Below are 22,035 nucleotides of genomic sequence, written 5' to 3'. Positions count from 1 at the left end.
GCATAGCAAAAAGTTGCGACAGTGCTACTGTGAGAATGTTATGGGTTCTTGTGTGTAACATCGTGACTATAACTGTCAGGAATTGTCCTATAAAATTTCAAGGTGTTTTCCAGTAAATTTACAAATCTCTCATTTAACATACTGAAAAAGAACTGTTACTACTTCCAAATGGCTCGAAATCCTTAATCAGCAGTATTTTAGGTTTGAGGATTCCACAAAGTCAAGATCTTCATCCTTTTACTTCCATGACTGTTTGAAATGCAGCTGTGTAACTTCAGCAGAGGTGATTCCCTGTGACAAACTAGTTAAGAGTCTTTCTTGTTGCCCTGTGTCCATCTCCAGTGCGTGCCTTTACATGCACACTGACCAAACAGGTTTTACTTCAGAGCTGTGAAGTGGCCCCTCCTCTGGGCCGAGCTGCCGCGAAGCAAACAGTATTTATACAGCTTTGCAAGGCTGAACAACTGCTGGAAATTTTTTGATCTATTTAATAAATTTGCACTAATTTCAGGTTTTAAATTAGGTACTTTATGGCATCGTTTGGATGGCAGAAGCTGTTGTTGGCTTCCTGTTGCTCTGATCTGTGCTGGGCCTGTGAGGTATTAAGAAATGAAATCAGCTGGGATGCAGCATGTGTGTTTTGAGTTTTATGTGGAATGCAAATGTGCACTGGTCTGGGTGTGAACCAAGTTAATTTCATGACTTCTGGATTTTGTCGTCCTGCTCTTTAGAAGTAGTAGCTGAGGAATTATTCTGTAAGTGCCAGGAATTACAATGAATAGTTTTGCCTGTTTAATCTTACATAATGTAAGCTCTGTGTGTTATACTTTGTAATGCATGCCTGGAGAAAAATCTCCTAGAATAAATTTCATGCCTATTTAATGAATTGTTTTTCCCTCATGCTGTCATCTAAACATGATGTTACCAGATAAAAACATTTGTAGTACTGAAATGAAGCCATTCTTAGCACCAAGGAGGGAAACTTGTATTTCTTTAGTGGCTCTCCATCTGTCTGGGAAAACTCTGCAAGTTCACTCCCAGCATCTCCCCTTTTTCCTTCTATGCCTTTCCCACCCAAGTGTAGATAGTCCTGACCAATACCAGGGCTGACACAGATACCCTCCTTTCCTGTGCTGATTACACCTTTGACTACTTAGTCTAGAGTTTCATGCCAATTTGCAATTAGGGTTTTGTTTTCTGTGCCATATTTACTTCAGTCTGTGAAAACAGTAGTAGTGTTGTAAACCTTACAGGGAGAGTTCTCTATATATGTAGCAAGTACCTCCAAATATGTTCAACAATCCCCAGAGCAAACTTCTTAGCCAAGTTTTAGAAGTTTTACCTCTTTATGTGAAGCTTGAGGTCCAGTGTATTTGGGGGAGGGAAGGAAAAGGAGTCTTTCATTTTTAGCTTTTCTGTATGAAATGCATATTGCACTAATGCTTCCCTGGAGCGCAGCCTAGTTAAACTTCAAAATTAGTGCAAGAAAAAAAAAGAATGGTAAAATACGAGATTAAATTCTCACTTGTGTTATCTTTAGGAAGGATTTAACAGTGGCTGCAATGGTATAAATTAAGCATGTCAATCTTTACAGTACACTGTGAGTACCCCATGCAGCCTATCAGCAGGTACTCTGCTTAATAAGACTTCTTATTCTGATTTAATTAGTGAAATGTACGTGTTGAAAGACATCCTTTTGGGCACTCACAATGATAAAGGCATTAGCTTCACTGACACATATTTACTTGTCTGTGTTTTCTTCTCCCTTCATCCCCCACTGAAAGAAAAAAAGGGATTTCATCCTCTGAGAGAGATGTTTCCTGTCAGTGTCACGCAGGTGTTGAGCTTCAGTGTCACCTGGAGCTATTGCTAGGCTTTTGCCCAGCAAACTTTGTCTGTATGGAAGACAGTTTTATGAGGGTTATAGATTTGAGCTGTTTATTTGCAACTATTTTCAAGCTTGTTGTTCCTTCATATAGTAGTGCTAAGCATATTGTTTTGCAAACTAGAAAAGAGCCTGCCTCCTGAGGCTGTGTTATTGTGACGTTTTATTATTTTGGAATGAGCTATGTAAGAAAGGTACTGTATAGGGACTGTTCCATCCATTACTGAAATAGAGTGCTATATAGTGGTGTACAACACCTTAGTACAGAAAGCAAAGAACCTTTTCAGTTGAAAGCAGGGCACTTTAGGCAGAATGCAGTCATGTTGGAACTTGCATGGGATTCAGAATAATAAATTTTAAAAACAAATTATTTTTATATCACTGGTAAGTTTTCAGGGATACTACAAACTGAAGTCTGAATCTGATGTTCCTTTCCAACTTCATGGCAGTTCATTTGACTCAGAATCTACTTGCCACAAACTTGCCTGGAACAGTGTGTCAGGAAACAAGTGTCCTGACAGTGTGTTTTGCAGGGGGCTTCTGTCACTTGAAGTGGGCTGACTCAGGAGGACTGAAATGGAACTCTATTTGACATCACTTCTCCATATAGAGTCTGACTGTGACCATCCCATCCTTCCTTATTAGTTCTCTGGTACTTGTTCAATGCTGGTAGACTTGAATATCTCTTGCTGAGCAGCTGCTATTGCTGCTTCCTTCAACACATTCATGTTCTTAAATCTCATCTGTATGCACTTCTCAATGAACCTGGCTTAATGTGACATTTCAGGGGACTTCAGAACAACAGGTGTGCCTACACACATGCCAGAAATACAGTACCTTTGAGATCATGACTTTTGTTTGGTACATAAAGAAGCATTCACTTTCCTTTTTTCTTTATTGTTCTTTTTTAGTAAAGTGATACTTGATGAGCCCTTGGTCCATCTCATTTTGTTCATCCTTTCCAAAATGCCATAATATGAACTCTTTGGAGTTCCTGGTGAAGCTTTACTGGTATTTTGAGGTATTTTGCTGTTCTTGCTACAATTGATTGTTTATTTCTCATGTTAGTTGAAAATATTGTGTACCATTTTCTCTCTGCCTATTGCAGAAAAAAATCCCCACGGTATTGATGAAGTCAAAGATGGTGGTTGCCGGATAGACACTGACTTATTACCAGATCTTTCAATAAAGCATCAAATATAGGCGCCTTATCACTTACAAATGTGCTGCCTTTAAGCTCAATCTTTTCTGCACAAACTTTCTGTAATGTGTGTGGCCATTGATGCTAAGGCTTGTATCGCAACACTCTGTGTGGTCAGGAAGACCAATTTCTCCTTCTGTTATCTCAAGAGTGGAGCTGAAAATATTCCACTGAAACCTTTTATTTCCCCCTGCACTATGACCACCTCCAAACTGCGTTTTGAGATTGAGACAATTTGACTTCAATCTGTCTTCTGCCAAAACCCATGCCTTTACTGTCTATACAGTACAGAGCTGCTTGTGTTATCTTTGCTGCTGTGAGAGGATGACAAAATGGAGGGCAAACGTAGTATCACTGTAAATACTGCTTAGAGGCAAGCTAAAGGATAAAATGTTTTCACTGCTGACTTTAAGTGGTTCCAGAGACCTGGAGATGCACTGTGAGGTAACTGGAAAGGGAAGGGTACTTGGTGGTAGCAGGGCACACTACAGTTAAACAAAAGGGCTAATTAGCTAGCAAAATTGAAATGTTGTGTATCAGGCAGGGACACAATAAACTTCAGTTTAATTTAAAACAGAGCTTTACAATCTGATGTTACAAGGCCTCATTTCTATGCATATAAATGCTGAATTGTACCTTAACCAAAATAATGGTGGTTATTTCCCCCCCACACCTCCAACATTGTTTGCTTGTCTGGGTTGATACAACTTGCTTTCTTTACCAAACCTCTGGGTGCTAGTATACATCTCTGTGGTGGCTGCTTTACACTTAATTTTTATGGAACCCTAAAAGGGGCAAATAAATATGTAATTGTGTAACTGCTGCTTATAACATTATAAATACAAAGCATTATTCATAAAATTTATAAGTACCATTCTTTGGCTTGGTAGTTGGGATCAATGTAGAAAATCTTCCATCAGTGTACTATAAGCACCTATAGTCATGTGTGAGTGGTGGGAGATGGGGCTCCCCTCTTCTCCCAGCATACTGTTGTGTGCCCTTACTCTGAGCCACTGGTGATGGTACTGTTCTGCTGATGCGTCTGTAGGACTGATGTAAGTCATAAAGCTGTGGGTAAGTCCATTCACAGATACTTCTGTTAAAATTTTGGTGATGATTTCAATACACAACTCCATGATCTTTCAAGCGTGGCCGGTGGATAAGGGATATGCTAGAAGCAGTTTGCCACTGCTGAAGCACACGTGCTAAAGCCGGATCCAACAGTTGTTACATGCAGAGGATGTTGAGGAAGCAAGTGAAAAAGCAGTTACTGATGGATGTAAATAAGCAGGATATCAGATGGCTATAAGATACACCCTGGAGGAAGTGCAGATATTCAGAATATGTGTACGTAGAGATCAGACCAGTAGCTATGTTGAAATAAATACATTGGTTGTAGATGGAATACTGTTCTTTCTGGATGCAGCAGCTCTCAAGTAAACCCATTTGTGTCTGCACACGTGCTCTAAATCTTGTGAAAGTGTGAGAATCCATAACGCATGTGTTTTAAATTACTAATGTTGATGCCATATAAACAAAGTGTATGTGCTTAAGTTGTGCTTCCTATAATAACCTTGTTTCATTTTTGTTATTTTGGAGCATTTAAAATTGGCTTTGAGATTCTGAGTTTTCCCACAACTTGCATAAAATCCGGTACAACATGTAAACTGTAGCACGCAGCTGATGCATAAAGGGGGTACTGCTTGCATGGAGGAAAACTGATAGGTGGAGGAAAGGCTGGAAAGGATGCTGCAGAGATGTATGGTTGAGGAAAGGGAAAGGAAAGTGCTGGTTTGATGCAGAAGCTAAGAGAATTGGGTCATTTATCTGGGTCAAAGTAAAAAGATATGAGGTTTAAAAATTTAATTTCAGTTGATCTATCAGTTTTAAGAGCATCACTTCCTAACCTGTGTGAGATCATTGATGCTCCATCTATGAAGAGCTAATGATTAGCCATCAGAGTCACAGAGAGGCTAGCTTGATACAACTGTAACACCACAGAGCTGTATTTATTTTGGTTTGACCCCTTAATTTACTTTGGAAAGACAGACTTTTAATAAAACTTAAGCTGCTTTATATTGTAGGCTTGCTGTTTTTAGGGTGTTTTTTTAAGAAACAAAATTCTCTCTGTGTAGAATTCACTAGTGAACGAAATGAGGGCAACTGCCCACTTGGCAGGTGTCCTTCCTCCGTTTGCCAGGACTGTTGCTTTTTAATGTTGCTGTGACAAGTCACTGTTACTTGGGGAGAAGATAAAGCGAGCATCAGGTTTTTCAAGGGTTGGATAATTTTCTGTATGAAGTGCCAGGCTGCAGAGTGGAAAGCTGAGCTGTGTTCAGCTGCAGGTTTCCTGTGTGCTATCAGAGAAGCCATTAAAAGTCCCTCTTAAGTGGATTGCTTGGAGAGGGGGAATAAAAATACCTCCTGCTTCACAAGGATGCGGAGGCCTAACTTGGATGTGCGACTAAAAGACAGTGTGTAACTGACAAACACCACTGCCTGGGGTAGATGCTTTGGGACTGAGAGTAGTAGCATGTTACTCCTCCAAGTTGCATCATGTGGCTGCGGATTCTTGGATTTGTGCAAACAGCAGCCACGTTCCTACCCACTTTGACCAAGTGATGCCAGGTTGGTGACAGCATCAATGGCATGATTTGGGCTAGGTTTAATTCAACAAGTCTGTTGGCCTCTATTCCCAGAGGAAGATACCTGTTCAGTAAATGAACTGGAGTGCTTTGAGACCTGTCTAGACGACTGTCCCTTCCGACTGCAGCAGATGTGCCTAAAATGGCAAACCCACTGTTTTCTTCCAGATGTCACAGGTCAGGTTTTAGTGTGTCAGAATAAATGATGTCCTCAGGGCTTTGTGTTCTAGGTCATGTTGGGCCACACCCATCACATTTTTTGTTATGATTTGGCTCTAAATGCTACATCAGCAAGCTTCAGACACAGCTGCCTGTCCAAAAGGTGCGTGTTGAGTGGTGGTTACGTGGCGTGGCTAAGGAGCTGGATGTACAGCACCTTTCTAAGGGCCTGTTAGGAAAACTCATGGCAAAGTGGTTTCTCCATGTAAAATTGCTGGTGTGTCACAACGGACCTTGTGTTTGGGGATGCTGCTTAATCACTCATCCTTTGAGGACCATTACCCAAGTGCCTGGTCTTAACTCTGGTTATAACGGCAAGGTGGCTCTTGCTGTTTATGGTTTTACTCTTCACCCTTCTTCTGTTTAAACCCCTCTGATAACGGTCTTGATGTCATTGCTGGGCTGACATTTGCTATGTAAAACTGTTTCTGGCAGCTTGTATCTAGCTCTGCTCTTGGGCTAGCCCATACCTGCATTTGTGGCAGAGCTCCGAGAGGGCAATGCAAAGCCTCGCTTGTGATAGGCGTCATTGCCACTTCTCACTGGGGGTCCAGTGTGGCCCTGTTACGGATGGGGTCTGTACTGCATACGGCAAAGGCAGTGTGTTTGCCCCTGTCATCACCGCCACAGCACATCTACTTGGTCGTGTGTGCTTTTTGGTCGCCAAAAGAAACGACAGAGGATTTCATCATTGGCGGTGGTGCTTGCGTTGGACAGCGCTGCTTTGGTGGCCTCTCGGGGTGCTTCCTCCTGCCCTGCCGCTTGCACACCTGCTACAGCCCCCCAGTATGTACCGTAAAGCCCTGCCCGGCGCCCAGGGCCGAGGGAGGGAGAGGGCTGTCTGCCCGGCCCCGCTGCCTGGCCGGGAAGGGCCGGGCCGGGGCGGACGGAGGAGCCGCGGGGGCCGGGCCGGGGCGGGACCGGGGCGGGGACGGGACGCTCGGCGGGGGCGGGCGGCGGCTGCTGGCCGGGGAGAGCGGCGGAGAGCCCGGGCCCTGGCGAGCCCACCGGCGCTCCGGCGTTTCCCCGCTCCGCTCATCTCGGCCGGCCGCGCTCCTCCCGCCGTACCATGGTTGGGGATCACTGCAGCCTCCCCGGTGAACGGCCCGTCCTCGCTCAGAGTCCCAAAGCCGGATTAAGCTGCAAAATGGTCCTGCAGGCGGTGGGCAAAGTGCTGCGGTAAGGACGGGTCCGCCGGGGGCGGGTGGGCAGCGCGGCTGCCCCGCGGCGCTCCCGTGGGCCAGCGGGTGTGCGTGAACGGGGTGGGGTACGGCCCTGAGAGGAGCGAGGAGGGAGTTAGAGCATAAGTTGAAAATCTGGCCCGGGTGCCTTGTTCTGCTCAGCCCCTATCATGTCTGGAGGCGGGAGGCTGCTGTTGGCTCCCTCTGGATCTTGTGGAGCAATCTGGGAGGGAGGAAGTTGGAATAGCAATAGCTACTTGGAGAGAAACATTTGTCCGCCCATAATACTGCAACCCAAATCTGTTTGCGCTGCCCGAGAACTAAATTTCCAGGACGTAAGCAGACAGTGAAGGTTCTGGCTTTCCTGAAAAAGGAGTCTGATCAAGATGCTACATATGCTTTGGCATGTTTTCTACAGAAATGTCGTAAGATGAGGGGAAAAAATTGCTCGTGTAGCTCAAAAGGACTGTGTGAACACTGAGACGTGTATGACTACTGAGACCAAAACCAGACTCTTTGGCAAAGGACGTGCAGTAATTTGATTCGGAGGAGTTCTGACCCATTCCGGTTTGCAGGGAAAAATATCACCACAAATATTAGGATTAGCAGCCTTGCTCATCAATAACTGCAGCTTTTTATTTTGGTTAAATGTGTTCTGATATTTTTCTGGGATCTACGAAGAATGGCAGTGCTGCTTCAAAAAGGAGCCTTGTTCTTCCAGTATAACTTCATTTGGCAAGCTTTCGTTTGTCCCTGTTTCCTACTATCTGTTGCCAATTGTTAAATGTTTGTCAACAGAAACATTATCCCTCTCTTCCTCTGTTGACTCATGTCTCCTCTCCCCAAGCGAGTTTAGGGGAGCTATTTGTTAAAGCAGAGCGTTGTCATCATAAAGCGGCTGAGCTCTGCCTGCAATTCAAACTGGAGAAGTTCACTGGCTTAAAGTAGGCTTGGTGAGAACAACTGCTTAGAGTTGCTCTTAAAGAAGTGCTGTATTGCAGTACTTTTTTTTCTTTTCTTTTTCCCCTGGTTAAAAATACTTTCCTGTAGAAAACATTAGTTTAAGGAATACAGGTTTCTTTTTCAGCTTTTTAACAAGTTTAACGCCCCTTCTTTGCATTTTTTGGGGGTGGTGTGTTTATAATTTGATATGGTGTTACACAGCTGGTCATATCATAAAATCCTTTGGCCAGCGGCTTTCTATTCATGCTGTGAACCTTTTGAAGTTTTTGGTAGCTGTTCTGTTGGCAGCACTCCCAGATGTAAATAGATGGGTGCCTCTGTAGGGAAGAATTGCCAAACCTTTTTGTTCAGCATCTATGGCAGTTTATTTTAAAGTATAGGTAACATCCTGTGACTTAGGAGTGAAACATATATTTTTATGATCTGTTCAGTGCCTGCTTTTTAAAAGTATAACATAATCTCATCTTTTCTCCGGCAACTGGAGTACATGAAGAAATTGTGCATAACTTTATTTGCTTTCCTTATTGCAGAAACTGGGTATTAGTGCTTAAGAAAGTGTGAGCCCAGTGATGGTGAAAGAAGGAACCGCATGGGACCTTGCTGCCAGAAAAGGTAGCTTGCTGGCAACAGCAGTGGTGGGATTTCTTTGAACATAAGCATCTACAGTTGAGCTTTGTCCACTTTATTGTTGGTAGAGAAGAACAGGGAGCTTACAGATGTGGTTTAATGCAAAGGTGCAGCGCCAGCCTGATACAGAGTGACCAGCTCCCTTGTTAGCCCTTACATTGTAGTCGTATGAAGTTAAATGAGATCAATTCCACGTTACTGTCATAGTTTACCATCTATTTCAGAGTAAGTGTAGGACAAAGGGTATCAAATACCACTTTTAAGCCTGGCTGCCTGAAACACTCCTGAGTTTTCTGTAGTCTATACAAAAGATGAATCAGTACTAAACTTTGAAGTAATTTTTCTTCTGTTGATCAGGCCTACAAGTAGCTTGGTGATGAGATCAAAGGATATCTGGCTTGTGCCTGGCATTATTAACAGCCTACTGCATGTTTGGCTTTTTTTTCTCAGGCGTAACTGGCAACCATCATCACTGTTCCCTCCCAGCCTTCCACAGGCTGCCAATGAAGTGTAGAAATCCACAATGGACAAGGGATAGAGTGCCCGTCTCCTCTCTAAAATGGCCTCCATTTCTGTGTCTCTCCTGGTTGTGAATGATAAAGCTCGGTTGTTCCAGTATGATACTCAATCAGTATGATTTTCCTCCATAGCAAATTTGTGGTACATTATTTACCACAGTTGTATGTCACGTAATTCATTCTCTTAAGCTTTTAACATGCAAGTTGTTTTCATTGGATAATAGGTCCAAGTCCTCCTAGCTGCTGGGTGCCAAACGGTGTCTGCGTCACACACTAGTAATAACAGCTGCCAAAGGAAAAATCAGTACGGGAGGAAACAAGGAGCGAAGTGTGAGGAAGCAAAAAGGCTTCACAAGAAGAAGCAGCAGCCGTGAGAACCTGAGAAGAGTTTAAAAGAGCTTGGGGAAAGACAACTGAACCAGAAAGGGAGAAAAATGTAACAAAAGCAACAGATGTGCTCTCAGCCTTTCTGATTAAATTTTTATGAAAGTTACTTTTAGGTTTATTACTCTTTTAAATTATTAGTGATTCAGCTATGAAGAACTCTGGAGATGCTTGTATCTTTCATCATATGGGTTAGTAAACTGTGTTCAACACTTCAGGGATGGGACCAAGACTACATACTTCTAATGGTATTTTAATTTTTTTAATCATTACAAAAGTGTCATCTCCCCTTCAAATTAATCATAGCATAGCTGAGATGAAGTTATGTGTATTCCTTAGCAGGGTATTGAATTAGGGCTTTCATTTCACTTCAGATGTTTTTGAAATATGTTAATTCATTTTTTTCCTCTCCTGTAATGAATTGTGTCATTATTTAGCCCATGGTTAGGGAGGGGAAAAAACCAAAATGGATGCAGTTTTTGTTTGTTGTTTTGTTTTCTGCAAGTTGGTGGTTCTGGAGAGAGGTAGAAGGGAAAAGGGGAAAAAAGTACAACATAAGAACGTGGAATATTATTCAACTTCTTAACATTATTTAATTAACTGTTCAAGTTTTTTGTGAAGCAGCTGATTACTGCTAGCTTCTTTGCAGAGGTGTGCTTTTTACTGGCCTAAAGCAGCACAAGTGAAAAGAATGTGAGAGATACATGATACACTCTCGTGGTATACTCTTACGAGTACATGAGAGATCTCCCCTCTTCGGTCCCAGTGGGTAACTGAGCTGGCCATAAGCATTCTCCAGAGCTGTGTGCTTTATGACTTCAGGACACAGTGTTCACTACCTGTGCCAGTGCTTGAATCCCAATTCAGATGCTCAAGTGTGGCTCAGAACTGCGGTGTGTTTGCTGTGCCATGGCACTTCGGGTCATGTGCAGGCAATTTTCAGAGACAACTCCTTGTGCAGCTTCATAGTCAGTGCATTTCTTTTTGTCTCCAGTGGAACAGAGTCCCTCTGGCATAGCTGACTAATCAGTGATATGGTGTCAGGAAAGAGGAATGATGTGGGCTAAAGAGCTGTGATGTCATTGTGTAATGAGTTGTTTTAAAGTACAATATGGTTTATATGTACACATAGTCCAGGATGAGTGTGGGAATAGGTAACTCGAAATTCTTCTTTCTCATAAGAGCCTCCCTTCTTACAGCAATGTGCAGGGATTGATTTGGATACCTACCAAAAACTAAAACAACCAACTCCACTCTTTTTGGGTTCGTGTGCCATTGGCATTACTAGCAAAATGGAATTTTTACAGGTACTTTTCAAGAGTGTAGTAATTTGTTTTCAGTGATAGTATGATAATGATTGCTTCAGTCAGCTAAATCAGGAAGTTTGTGTTGGCGTCCTGGGTGGCGCTATATATTTTTATATCCAGCACTTAAATTTTTTTGAGACATTAAATTCCTTATCTATTCCTCAAATAATTCATAGCAAGATCAGAAAGAAACCAGGTTAATTTTGACATTGGGTTCTGTTGTTTAAGTAATCATGCAAAGTCATCTTAAATGTGTTCATGGAAAGGGATATAGGTGGGTAGAAGCAGAGTGTGTTTGTGGCTGCCTCTTCTCTGCCTTGGCTGCCATTGCTGAAGATAGCTATTGTCCATGATGCTTGTGTGTATTGACAGGACTAAAGCAAGTATTAAAAAAAAAAAGATCAATCCCGTTTTATCCTACTTTAGGTAGAAATATTTATCAATAAATTAGTCCAGTTGATAGTATTAGAAAGTAATTAGGAAGAGCCTTGTTTAACTTTAGCTCATCTGATTAATGCAGAGGTCTGGGGACAGGCAGAAGAGAAGGGAGGGAAGGCAGCACGCAGGGAAGGGGCTGTGGGCAACATGCTCTTCAGAACCATGTCAGCTATTTTTATTCTGTTCTTTTTCTTTCTCCCACAACTTTCCATTGTACCAAAATAGTTCAAAATGTTTATGGTTCAGGGCAACTGACATCACGAATTGTCATGCTGTGTCTTGCTGAATATTTCTGTAACAGGAGCTGATTCTTTGTTCAGTGACAGCCTTGCAGGACTCTCACCCAGCTACTCAGAAAGGACCAATGACACTATGGGGCCATAACATCTTGTGCTTTGGCAAGGTGTGACTTGTGCTTTGGCAGGAGGGGCTTTGTGGTAGCTCTTCTATGCATATGGAAGCATAGGTGTGCTTTTGGAGATTATTTGATGCAAGTGTCCTGTCCTCAGGACAACGCAGGTTGCAGTGGAGGTAGGCCTGAGTGGCATTGCCAGCCTGGTGGACTCAGCCAGCTGGGGTGTGCCTTCGAGAGGGGCAGCTCTCCCTGCTTCTGCATGTGGGATGTTCTCCAGCATACGCAGGTAGCTAAGTGTCTTCTGCTGGTGGCTACAAAACTTGTAGTGCTCTGCTTGACATTCAGCCCACTATGAGCTGTCATATACTTCTGTTAAAGACATTTAACAACCTGGTCTCCTGAAGCTAAGGACTTGATGCTGTGTCTCACTAGCAGTCCAGCAAGCCATGCATGCACTCCTCTCTTTGGGATAGTCATTCATTTGTTTGCTTCTGTTCACTGGGGAGTGTCATGACCCTGGTACATTTATGAAAGTGGGTGAACCATGTACAATATATTAACAAAGAAGTCAGTGTCTTTCTTCAGAGGTATTTACAACATTGAGCTATTATTTTGCTTATGTGTTCTACATCCTGTGAAGTGACAGCCAGCGGGAGAGGACTGCTAAAATTCTTCTGTATGTTGAAATAACCCTGTAAAGGTATCTCCAGAGCTAGTACAGGAAGGGTGCCTGCCTCAAGGTTTAACAGCATTTTCCCCTGGTTTAGGGGAAAAAGTATTTCTTTTTTCTGGAGATCCCTCCTGGACACGTTAAGAATAGATTTGATTGTAATCTCAAACTTCTGATATTATTCACCCTTCTTTTATCTCATTTCTTTGGTATGCATCTGTTTCATTATAGGATTCATTATAGGACTTGCTCCAGATTTTAGCTGCTTGTTTCTGCCTGGAAAATTATTTTAGTTTGTATATGTGCAAAGTATGGGTGTGCAACGTCTATCCCTCTAGGAGCTGACTATAATTCCTGGTTTGCCTCTCTCCTTCCTGTGTTCTAACAGCCCATTTTTCTGGTGCTGCTCTTTATGGAGGAGGTATCTATTTCACACGTAATTTCTATCTGCTGTTCTCTGGTATCTCAAGCTATCTGTACACCCCAAGGTCTTTACCAAGTAGGTTTGTAGGAGGAAAAAAAAAATCCTCTGTAGAAGAGCTGTTCTCTTACCATTCTTGGTGATCTTTGTGGAAGAGCTGTGGTGTTAGGAATGTGGTCTCCCAAAAGTTGTTGTCCTGTCTCTAAGATGGCTAAGACAAAATGTATCTGTTCTGCTACCATACATCTTTCTCTGGCTACACCAAAAGTGAGTTTGATAAAGTGGCCTTTTGTTGAGGAGGATCTTCTAATCCTTTTTCTTAATCCCTGGTTCTGCAGGGCGCAACAGAATCTTAACTAAGACTTCAGCAAATTGCTGTTAGAGAAGATGAGATGTTGCTTTTCTTTAAGAGCTGCCAGCACCTAGTGTCTGGAAAGAGAAGGGTATTGGATGTATGGATTAACCCTTTCCTCCAGCTTTCTGAAGGAAAAAAAAGTTTTTGGAGTTAATGGAGTCTATTAACACTGGAGCTAGGTTGTTTGAGCCTGTCAGAAAATGCTGCTCTGTTAATATTCCAAGTTCATTTCTGTCTGGTACTGAAATAAGTTTAGAAGTGCTTTTGCTCAGACAGCACGGACTGCTGATAGCAGATGCTCCCCAGGTGAAAGGAACATTGTGATGTCTGTGTAATTCCTTTTATTTTTAAAAAAGGAAGAATCAGCAGTGAGTGCAACTGTCCTCAGAAAGGCAGGTAGTGACAGAACATTAAAACTCTTAGGGCAGCTTAATACCTAAAAAAAATAATCCCGGCACACAGTACAAAGTACATGGAGTTAATGAAGAAAGAAGGCTTGGGCTTCTTCATGGTGATCTATCAAAATTCATACATGGGAGAGATAGCATTAGGTGCCCTTGGTAGCTCGATTCGCGCTCCAGACACAGAGATCTGCTTTTCAGTCCAATGTCACTACAAATCCCAAATTCAGAACACCACAGCCTTACAGGGATAAGTGCTGATGCATTTGGCAAGACGGGGGAAAGGAAATCAGTGATAAACTAGGTTTTGCTGATTCTTCATTATACAAAGTCCTCGGTTTTGATGTGAATGCCTTATTTCTTCAGAACAAACCTGTGCAGGTAAAAGATAAAGCTGGGGTCTTGAGACCACTGTCTGTATGGGACAGAGGGAAAACTATTCTGTCTCAAATGAAACATTTACTTCTCTGTTGTTTTTCAGCATACAAAGCTTTTTTCCCGTGTCCAGATATATCATCCAAATTCATCACAAAGTTTGGTTGTGGGTTTTTTTCTTTAAATCCACACATCTTATTTAGTAGTCAAGCTAACTAATCTGTGAAGCGATTTCAGTTACAAGCTTTTTGAGAAGGTTTCCTATTGATTTTTTGAAGTAGAGACTTAAATACTGATAAGTAACTGGATCACCCAATAACGATAGTCAACTACTCTATTGAGAGAGACTTCTTACTAGTTAGGGACTGTCTGTCTTCACAGTGAAACTACTAGTGCAGCTACGCATGACTAGTATGGTTACATCTCTGCAAAACCTGTATGAACTGTCAATTGCTGCCAGGAATTGAAACAGGGCTTCTCAGGCAAGCAATGCAGGCTGTGTTTGAAGAGAGTTAGCTGGTCATAACCATCCCTTGTTTTGAGGTTTGATGTTGGGTTGCAAAAGCTAGTGTAAAAGCGTGACTTCACATTGTGTTTGAGGAAGAATCTTAGATGTTGGTCTCTGCTTGTGTGAACTGGTTAACTGCAAATCCACATAAACAGTTAAAGATATTGTTTGTCATTTGCACGTGCAGCCAAGGGAATGAAACAAGTTCAGCACACAACTGGGCATCTAATTTTAATATTTGTTTTTGAAAATTACTAGTCTTCCTTAACCAATCTCTTAGCTGTGTTTTCAGCATTTAATTAAAAGAATGAATTTGTATTTCAGCAAGCCCTTGGAGGTAACATTACAGGTTTGAATATATCTGTGTTTTGGGGTTTTTCTGATTGCTAATGGATTAGTAAGCATCTGTAAAGGTGCTTCTACTTAAGCTTTTTGGTCTCCCTTGGTGTATCCTGAAAAGTAATAAATTAGGGTAGGGAATCATTGCTGTCTCATGAGCTAATTAACAGTGGTTGATCTAACTGTACCAGTAATTAAACTATTATCCACCCTACTATTTTTTTCAACCAGTCGTTCAAATATTCTTTACTTCGACGCATGATTCCACAGAGTTTGTATCTTAAATAGATTTTTCTTCCTGTGTTGTACAGAAAGCAAAACTTTAATGTGCTCTCTTCTAGGAAATACTGAAACAGCTGTGTGCTATTGATGACAAAACTGAACAAAAAGCATTGCATCATCATGTTACAAAGTTTAAGAATTAACTACATGGTTAGATTAGCGAATGTTGTACATATAATTGGTTAATGAAAGTTAACTAATTAAGACAATGCTTTGATTCCTTTTACCTTCACCTCTCTCACCCTCTGAGGAGACAACAGTTTGTGCCTTCTAACTATGGATTTCAGGTTTTTTTTGTTTAACAAGATGGTTCATGCTAAGACTGAAAGGCACTGTTTCTCATCACAGGATCGCATCTGTGGCATGTCAGGGGAGGCGGGACTTCCCTGAACTAGCTTTGGTTTAAATTAAAGCCAAAATATTCAGAAAGGAGAAAAGATCCATTTTCAAAAAGATCCATCTTCAAACCTGCCATTGAGCAAGAACTGACTCTGACCCATGGTCATTTCTAATAAATAAATACCCTTTCTAATTAAAATGCTGTAGTTAATTTAAAGTGTAAGTGATGAGTTTGTGGAGCTTGATACAGTGGATGAAAATTTCAGGTGAGACTGCTTCTTCACATTGGTATTTCTTTGCCCAACCTGTTCAGTAACTGATGACTGAGTAGGTAATTGAATTTCTCACAGCTATGTGTCTCAATGCAACAAGATGCACATGTCTGCTAGTACAAATGCTTTAAAAGTTAGTTTAAAGGTGCAGGCTTGCAAAATTGCTTATGAATTTTGCTACAGTTTTAATTGAGTTTATATTGTTTACTGAAGCTCCTACAAAAAAAAAAAACCCACCACCAAAACCAAAGATGTTTGAAGTAGCTATGTTGTTACTGGGTTTCTGTGTAGACTCTCAGTTCTGGTGTGCCCTAGAAGTTTTCTGTCATACTAAACCACACTTGTTAGATGTAAACCAGACTGTGTTTACGTGAAGGATTCAGCTGATGAAGTCCTGCCTACTGTGTGATCACATACAGATGACATTTTCAAAGGTGGAAATGTAGTAGTGAAGGCAGGTGATTAATTTTTCAGTCTCTTCCCGAGAAAAACTAACTTATCCTTCCAATGCAAGACACTATTTGTGCCTAAATAGTTGTAATTTGCCTGGTCCTGCCAGAAGTAAAAAAGTCAGTCCTTTACTGTTCCTTGCCTCTGGGAAGCTGAGGACGGAGACAACAACTATGACTGAGCTCAGCTGTAAGCTAACGTGTTGCACCCTGTTGAAAAATATTTATCTATTGAGAGCACAGACTTGTGTGGTGAGTATTCTCATTAACTGGGGACTCTCATGCAGCCCATATTGCCACCTTTCATACTGCACAGTATAATTATATTTTTAAACAATTTTTGTAGACTGTTAAAAGTTGAGAAATGTAAGATTCAGATTACATTAGGTATATGTACCTGTCCTCCAAAACATAGTATGTGGGTAAGGTGGTGAGCTTGACCTGCATATCTAACATTTCCTTCGTTGCCGGTTTCTTTAGGCTACAGTAGTACTTAAAAGTAGTTAGTATTGTATTGTTAGATAAATGTGTTTTGTTGTACAAAGAGAGCTTGTGAGGCAAAGAGGCAGTGAGGAAACTAAAACACTTCTTACAAAGACAAACCTGTCTGCAGCTTCTGAGCAGAGTAGACTGTCTGCGTTTGTATATCTTGGGCTATATAGCAAGAAGTCTGATAGCTGAAGCCAGGTTTCCATGGTGAAATAATTCCTAGCAATTAAAGCACAGTTCTATCTTGAAGAGCAACTCTGTGCAAGCTATGTTGTGAAATCTCACATTTACGAGGCCATGGGGTTTCCAAATCAAATTTGCTCAGTTTAGAAATAAAAAGATAGCTTTGCAGTCTGCCAGCTCTACAAACTTTATAAGGGTTGGAAGATAACAGTGCCTTCAGTGGTTTATGTGATCTGGTGGTGAACTCCCTCCACGCAAAGGTGGACCGAAGTGTACTGCATGTGCTCTTCTAGAAAGATAACAGGGCTGCATCAGAATAACCACGAGGAGCAGTTGCTGCCAGAACTTGAATTTAATCATGGTGCAGAAGTCAAAATGACTCTAAGTGTGTTCTGGGAGAAGATTACAGGATAATAAATAAACCACTGCTTAAGTTAATAGACATGTCTGAAAACACACAGGGTTACAGATACGTTAAGAAGTTTCTGTGTTTTTACTACAGTACATTTACATTTTCTTTCAATTTGCAGAGTCTAAAAACATTGAAAGAGAGGTTCGGACACTTCTGCCAATTATGTTCTTTTTAGTTTTTACTTGTTCTTTGCAAGCAGTTTTTCTGGCCTCCAAAATTTTAAGTCGTGTTGAAAAGACACTGTTCTGAGTATTGTAATAATAAATGCGATGGGCCTGTATTTGCCTTCCCCAATGTGAAAAAGGTGCTAAAAGCCATGCCAAAACTTAATTGCTTTTAAATCTTGATGCAGATCACTTGTCCTCATGGCTCTGTAGCGTGGGAGATCTCTTTACTGCGGCATGCAGCATCTCTTAACAGCACCAGGCTCTGTGTCTGCCACTGTCTGCTCTCAGTTGAGAGCTACTTTCCTCCTTTGCCTAAAGAAGTTTAAGGTGTAGATTTCTGCCTTGGACTGAAATGTTTTCTGCTATAGAGAAAAAAACTGTTTATCTCTGCTGACTTTAAAATGTCCTTAGAGAGCCAATTCGGATATGAACATTTACATATGCAGGTATCCCTGGCTAGGTGAAATGAATCCTGTTCATACTGTCTAGCTGTAGTATGGGAGTATATTTAGCAATGGAGGATGATGAGGAAGGCTTTGTGTTGCTAGAATACAAATGATATTTCTCCTCTAAGGGAGGCAAGGATACAGGAGCATCCTTATCTTGGTATTGTCTATAGGCCTGATGGGTTTGGGGTGAGTGTGCCTAGAGACTAAAATGAGCTGCACATTAACAAGACAAACCCCAGAACTCCAGCCTGTATTTTCCGCTGATGAACTGGTGACTGGGCAGAGATGCCCTGGAGAATTGGCATGGCATGGCCTCTCCTGTGCCTTTGTGCCCTGCACCAGGGTCTGCTCTGAGAGTGCTGTTCTAGGGGAGGAAGACTTGCAAGCAGGGGAGAACATACTAGACACCACCTCAAGCAGGGATTTACCCTCTTTCTGCTCAGTTTTTGGCTTCATTTGACAGATAGCCAGAGTTTGCCTACAATTGGAGACTTAAAACCAACAAAACCAAACTCAAGAACCACCACCCCATGCCTGTCACGGGCTCAGAACTTGGGCACTTATGATGCAGTGTTCTGCTGTATAGTTTGTTCTAAGCATTGGATAAATTAATTGTTGCAACACTGTTAATCTATGACCTACTGAGTCTCTCTTACCACAGACCTAACTTGGCTCCACGTAGAGCTCTTGAAAATAAACATTAGGAAAGATTTGTGTCCTTTTTCTTTCCTAATCCCCAAATTACAAAAAATCTGGACCGTAGTAAATCGCTTCAGAAAATAATCTTGCTGAGGCTTTAGGTTGGCACCTCCTGGTTTGAATACGAGGGCTTTTTGGCATGAAGGTAAAAGGGAACATTTAAAAATGAAGAACAAAGGGTATTTGCTTGGGTAGGGTGATTTTTTTTTTTTTCTGTTTCTAGTAGTGAATGTTTCCTTTTAAACTGCATCACTGGTTCCTAGAAGTAAATCTGTCTCCCATCTGACATCACTTCCCATGTGTTCCTAGGGCTCTGTCCCACTCGGCCCCTCCCAAGTGTGTTGACTGGAGGGCATCCTGGACCAGTGCAAGGATTATACAGTCAGAAGACCCTCCCCAAAGGCAACCAGAGAGGCTGGATACCTCCTTTCAGTCTGGTGGAGGAGTTCTGGCAGGTATGCCCAGAGAAGAAAGGAAACCCTAGTCAGTGTGTTTTACCACAAGAATGCTCTCTTTGCGTTTTTGTAGCATTAACTGAGCTGTTTGCAAGCCTGGCCTTGCCTCTGTAGCCATTATTCCCAGAGCTGCATGGAAGAGAAACTGGGGGATCCTGAGCAGAAGGGAAGGAGCAGCAGCGGTACCTGACCACCAGCAAATAAATACCTGGGAGTTTCAGCACTGTACTTCAAAAGGCTGTTAATATGCAGCTGATATGCTAGTATGGGCAACCAGCATGGCAAACACTGAGCTAGAGCTGGGAGGTGACATGTGAGGGAAGAGAGAAGGAAGGAGAAAAGTAGAATCATAGAATAATTTAGGTTGGAAAAGACCTTTAAGTCCAAGCCCAACCATAAACCTAGCACTGCCAAGTCCACCAGTAAATGATGTCTCTAAGCACCCCATCTACATGTCTTTTTAATGCCTCCAGGGATGGTGACTCCACTCCTTCCCTGGGCAGCCTGTTCCAGTGCTTGACAACCATTTCAGTGAAGAAATTTTATCTAATGTCCAATCTAAACCTCCACTGCACACAACTTGAGGCTATTCTTCTCATCCTGTCACTAGTAACTTGGGAGAAGAGACCAACACCCACCTTGCTCCAACCACCTTTCAGCTAGTTGTAGAGAATGACAGTGTCTCCCCTCAGCCTTCTTTTCTCCAGATTAAACAACCCCAGTTCCCTCAGCTGCTCCTTGTAAGACTTGCACTCTAGACCCTTCACCAGTTAGGGGGGTGTGTGTGTGTCCTATGAAGGGGAACGGAAAGGCCTGATGTACCAGAGACAGGCATTGTGTGTGCGGGTGCCCCATGTTCTCCTTACTTTGCCAGCAGCGCTAGCTGTAACTCAGTTTGGCCCTACAGAATGTTTTAGGTTTTCTGTTGAGAAGCAGCATTATGAAATAATGTTATGGCACTTGTCATCCTTAACATGCCTGCCATGCCTTGGCACCGACTGTTCACAGCAGAGCATCCGGAGGCCAAGCAAAGATTCCCTTTTAAGGCAAAGAGCCACTATGAGAATCCAGAAGAAAAAGTTTCCCTGGCATGTAGGGTACATTCTTCTTTCCTCCTCCTCTTAAATAAACTATTAGTGACTTTTAAAAACAGAACAAAAATGAAGCAGCAGGGCTAGAAATGCTGCCAAAGACATTTTATTCTGCACAGCCCCCTTAGACCTATGCAGCAGCCGAGCCCTGGAGCTAACCCAGGACAGGAGAGGGGAAGAATGAAACTAAGGTCAGAGGGGTCTGTCAGAGACCCGGGGTGAGAGGAAATTGGAATGGAGTCTGTCTTAAGTTTAGTCTCCTTTCTTTCCCCAGGCCCTGGAGAAATGGACTGACCACAGCAATCTGTGAAAAATTGTATTGTATGCTGCACTGGGATTTGGGCTTGCTTTGCAATGCTTTATACAGCTTCTCTTCTCATGCTGATGTTCATTCCTCCTTCCCATTCCTGAACATGGCTTTTTCTTAAAGGAAGGGCAGCTCTACTGCTATTCAAAATAAAACTTGTCACTTCTCTTTTCTTGCCTGCTCTACAAATAAATAAAGATGTTGAGTTACTAGGAAGTGATTTTTAAGCTGCCTAGCGCCTCTAAGCTTCCAGTCCTTGTACTTAACTGGGAAAAGTGTGGGCTGCTGGGTGGGAAACTGGAGAGCCTTCAAGAGTGTTGTTCCTGTCCTGTAAAAACTGGCGTAACCTGCTTCATTGTTCTTGGTGGGAGTTTGTCTCTAGGACTCATAAATTTTAGCTCATAAAACTGTTTCTTTCCTTCTATGGGTGAGTTCAGGACTCCCATACTTACGCAGAACATTTCTAAACAGAAATTAACTGATAATTTCTTTCCAGAAAGGTAACAAGTACATCTGTGAGAAGCTAACCTGGTTTTCCTTACAAAGCTGCAGCCTTCTGTGGATGGCTGAAATCTTTGGGTTTTTTCCTCTGGAAAGGGAGTATGTTAGAGTGAGAGAGCTTGCATATTAAAATTTTTAACCTTACCATGTTTTATTCCCTCTTTTGTTCCACTCACGTCCTATTTGACTCCTTACCCAAAGAAGTAGAGAGAAGCTAAACCGAAAATAGCCATTGTGCCTTTAATTTTGAATTATAAACCCTTATTTACTGGAAAATATAAAAACATGAAAGTGTTCATAAAGATTGGCCTAAAAGACACTGTTAATATGTTGTCTTACTGTGTCTCTAATTCTGTGTTGGTGTATATTTTAAGAAGCTAACCCCCATCTTCAGATTACCAAGAAAGTAGGTTTTGACAGGAGTACTTCATTCTATAATACTTTATCAGTGGAGGATATTTTAAAACATGACGCTTGAAAGGAAAAAATTACAGGATGAAAATCAAAGGCCAAGACAGTTTGATATATCTGGTATTTCGGTAGTGTAGAGGTACAGCTGGGTAAGGTGGAAGATGATGTTCCTGTTGGAGACTCTCTGTTTTCCACATAAATGTTTTGGTTAGGAATGTACCATTTCAATCCCCAAATTTTCCAGATTGTGAACTATACAAATTACAAAGCACAAGCTAGGTTACTTGAAAATAACTCCCAAAACGTCAAGTGACTTTTTAAATATAATTTGATAACATTTCTGTGGGCACCTTATTTTTTTTATCTTCCTTAAAACAGATTTTTCTTTTTGTGCCACTTGTGCATGCATTGCTATGAACTGGGGGCTTTTACTCTCCTCTCACCCATGCTGACTGAACACATCACAGCTGGACTGTCACAGTCGAGATGTACTCTATTCTAAATTTGCTGAGGATTGCTAGGATTATACTAGTTAACCTTAGGTAAGAAATAGTTACTAAATCCATAAATATTAATCACAAAATAAGCATCTTTGTCCCATAAGGTTCATAATCTGTGGCGATTTTCATCTCCACAGGGTTGAGATGGCTTGTGAGTTTTGAGGTTTGTGAACAGGGAGACAGATTTGCCATGTAAGGCCTGTTGGACTTGTTCTGTCAATTTTCAAATGGAAATCA

At 41.9% G+C, this 22,035-nt stretch overlaps 1 protein-coding gene across 7 annotated transcripts in view; it reads left to right on the top strand.

Moving 5' to 3' along the window:
* Positions 1-22,035, top strand: part of MOB2 (MOB kinase activator 2) — a 118,105-nt gene that overhangs the window by 78,631 nt on the left and 17,439 nt on the right. Inside the window, exons 1-2 of one of the 7 annotated variants that reach the window (XM_075094546.1) lie at positions 6,899-7,129; positions 8,625-8,706. The exons of 5 other annotated variants lie outside the window; for them this stretch is intronic. In XM_075094546.1, the coding sequence (XP_074950647.1) occupies positions 8,684-8,706 (23 nt within the window). In that variant the 5' untranslated portion in view covers positions 6,899-7,129; positions 8,625-8,683. Of the gene's footprint in view, positions 1-6,898; positions 7,130-8,624; positions 8,707-22,035 lie in introns of those variants that run through there. One more of the 7 variants, XM_075094541.1, reaches the window with a different exon arrangement.

This window comes from Phalacrocorax aristotelis, chromosome 5, assembly GCF_949628215.1.
Source record: "Phalacrocorax aristotelis chromosome 5, bGulAri2.1, whole genome shotgun sequence".
Taxonomy (NCBI): domain Eukaryota; kingdom Metazoa; phylum Chordata; class Aves; order Suliformes; family Phalacrocoracidae; genus Phalacrocorax; species Phalacrocorax aristotelis.
The sequence above is the reverse complement of the archived record's forward strand: the minus strand, read 5'-3'. Positions and strand labels throughout refer to the sequence as shown.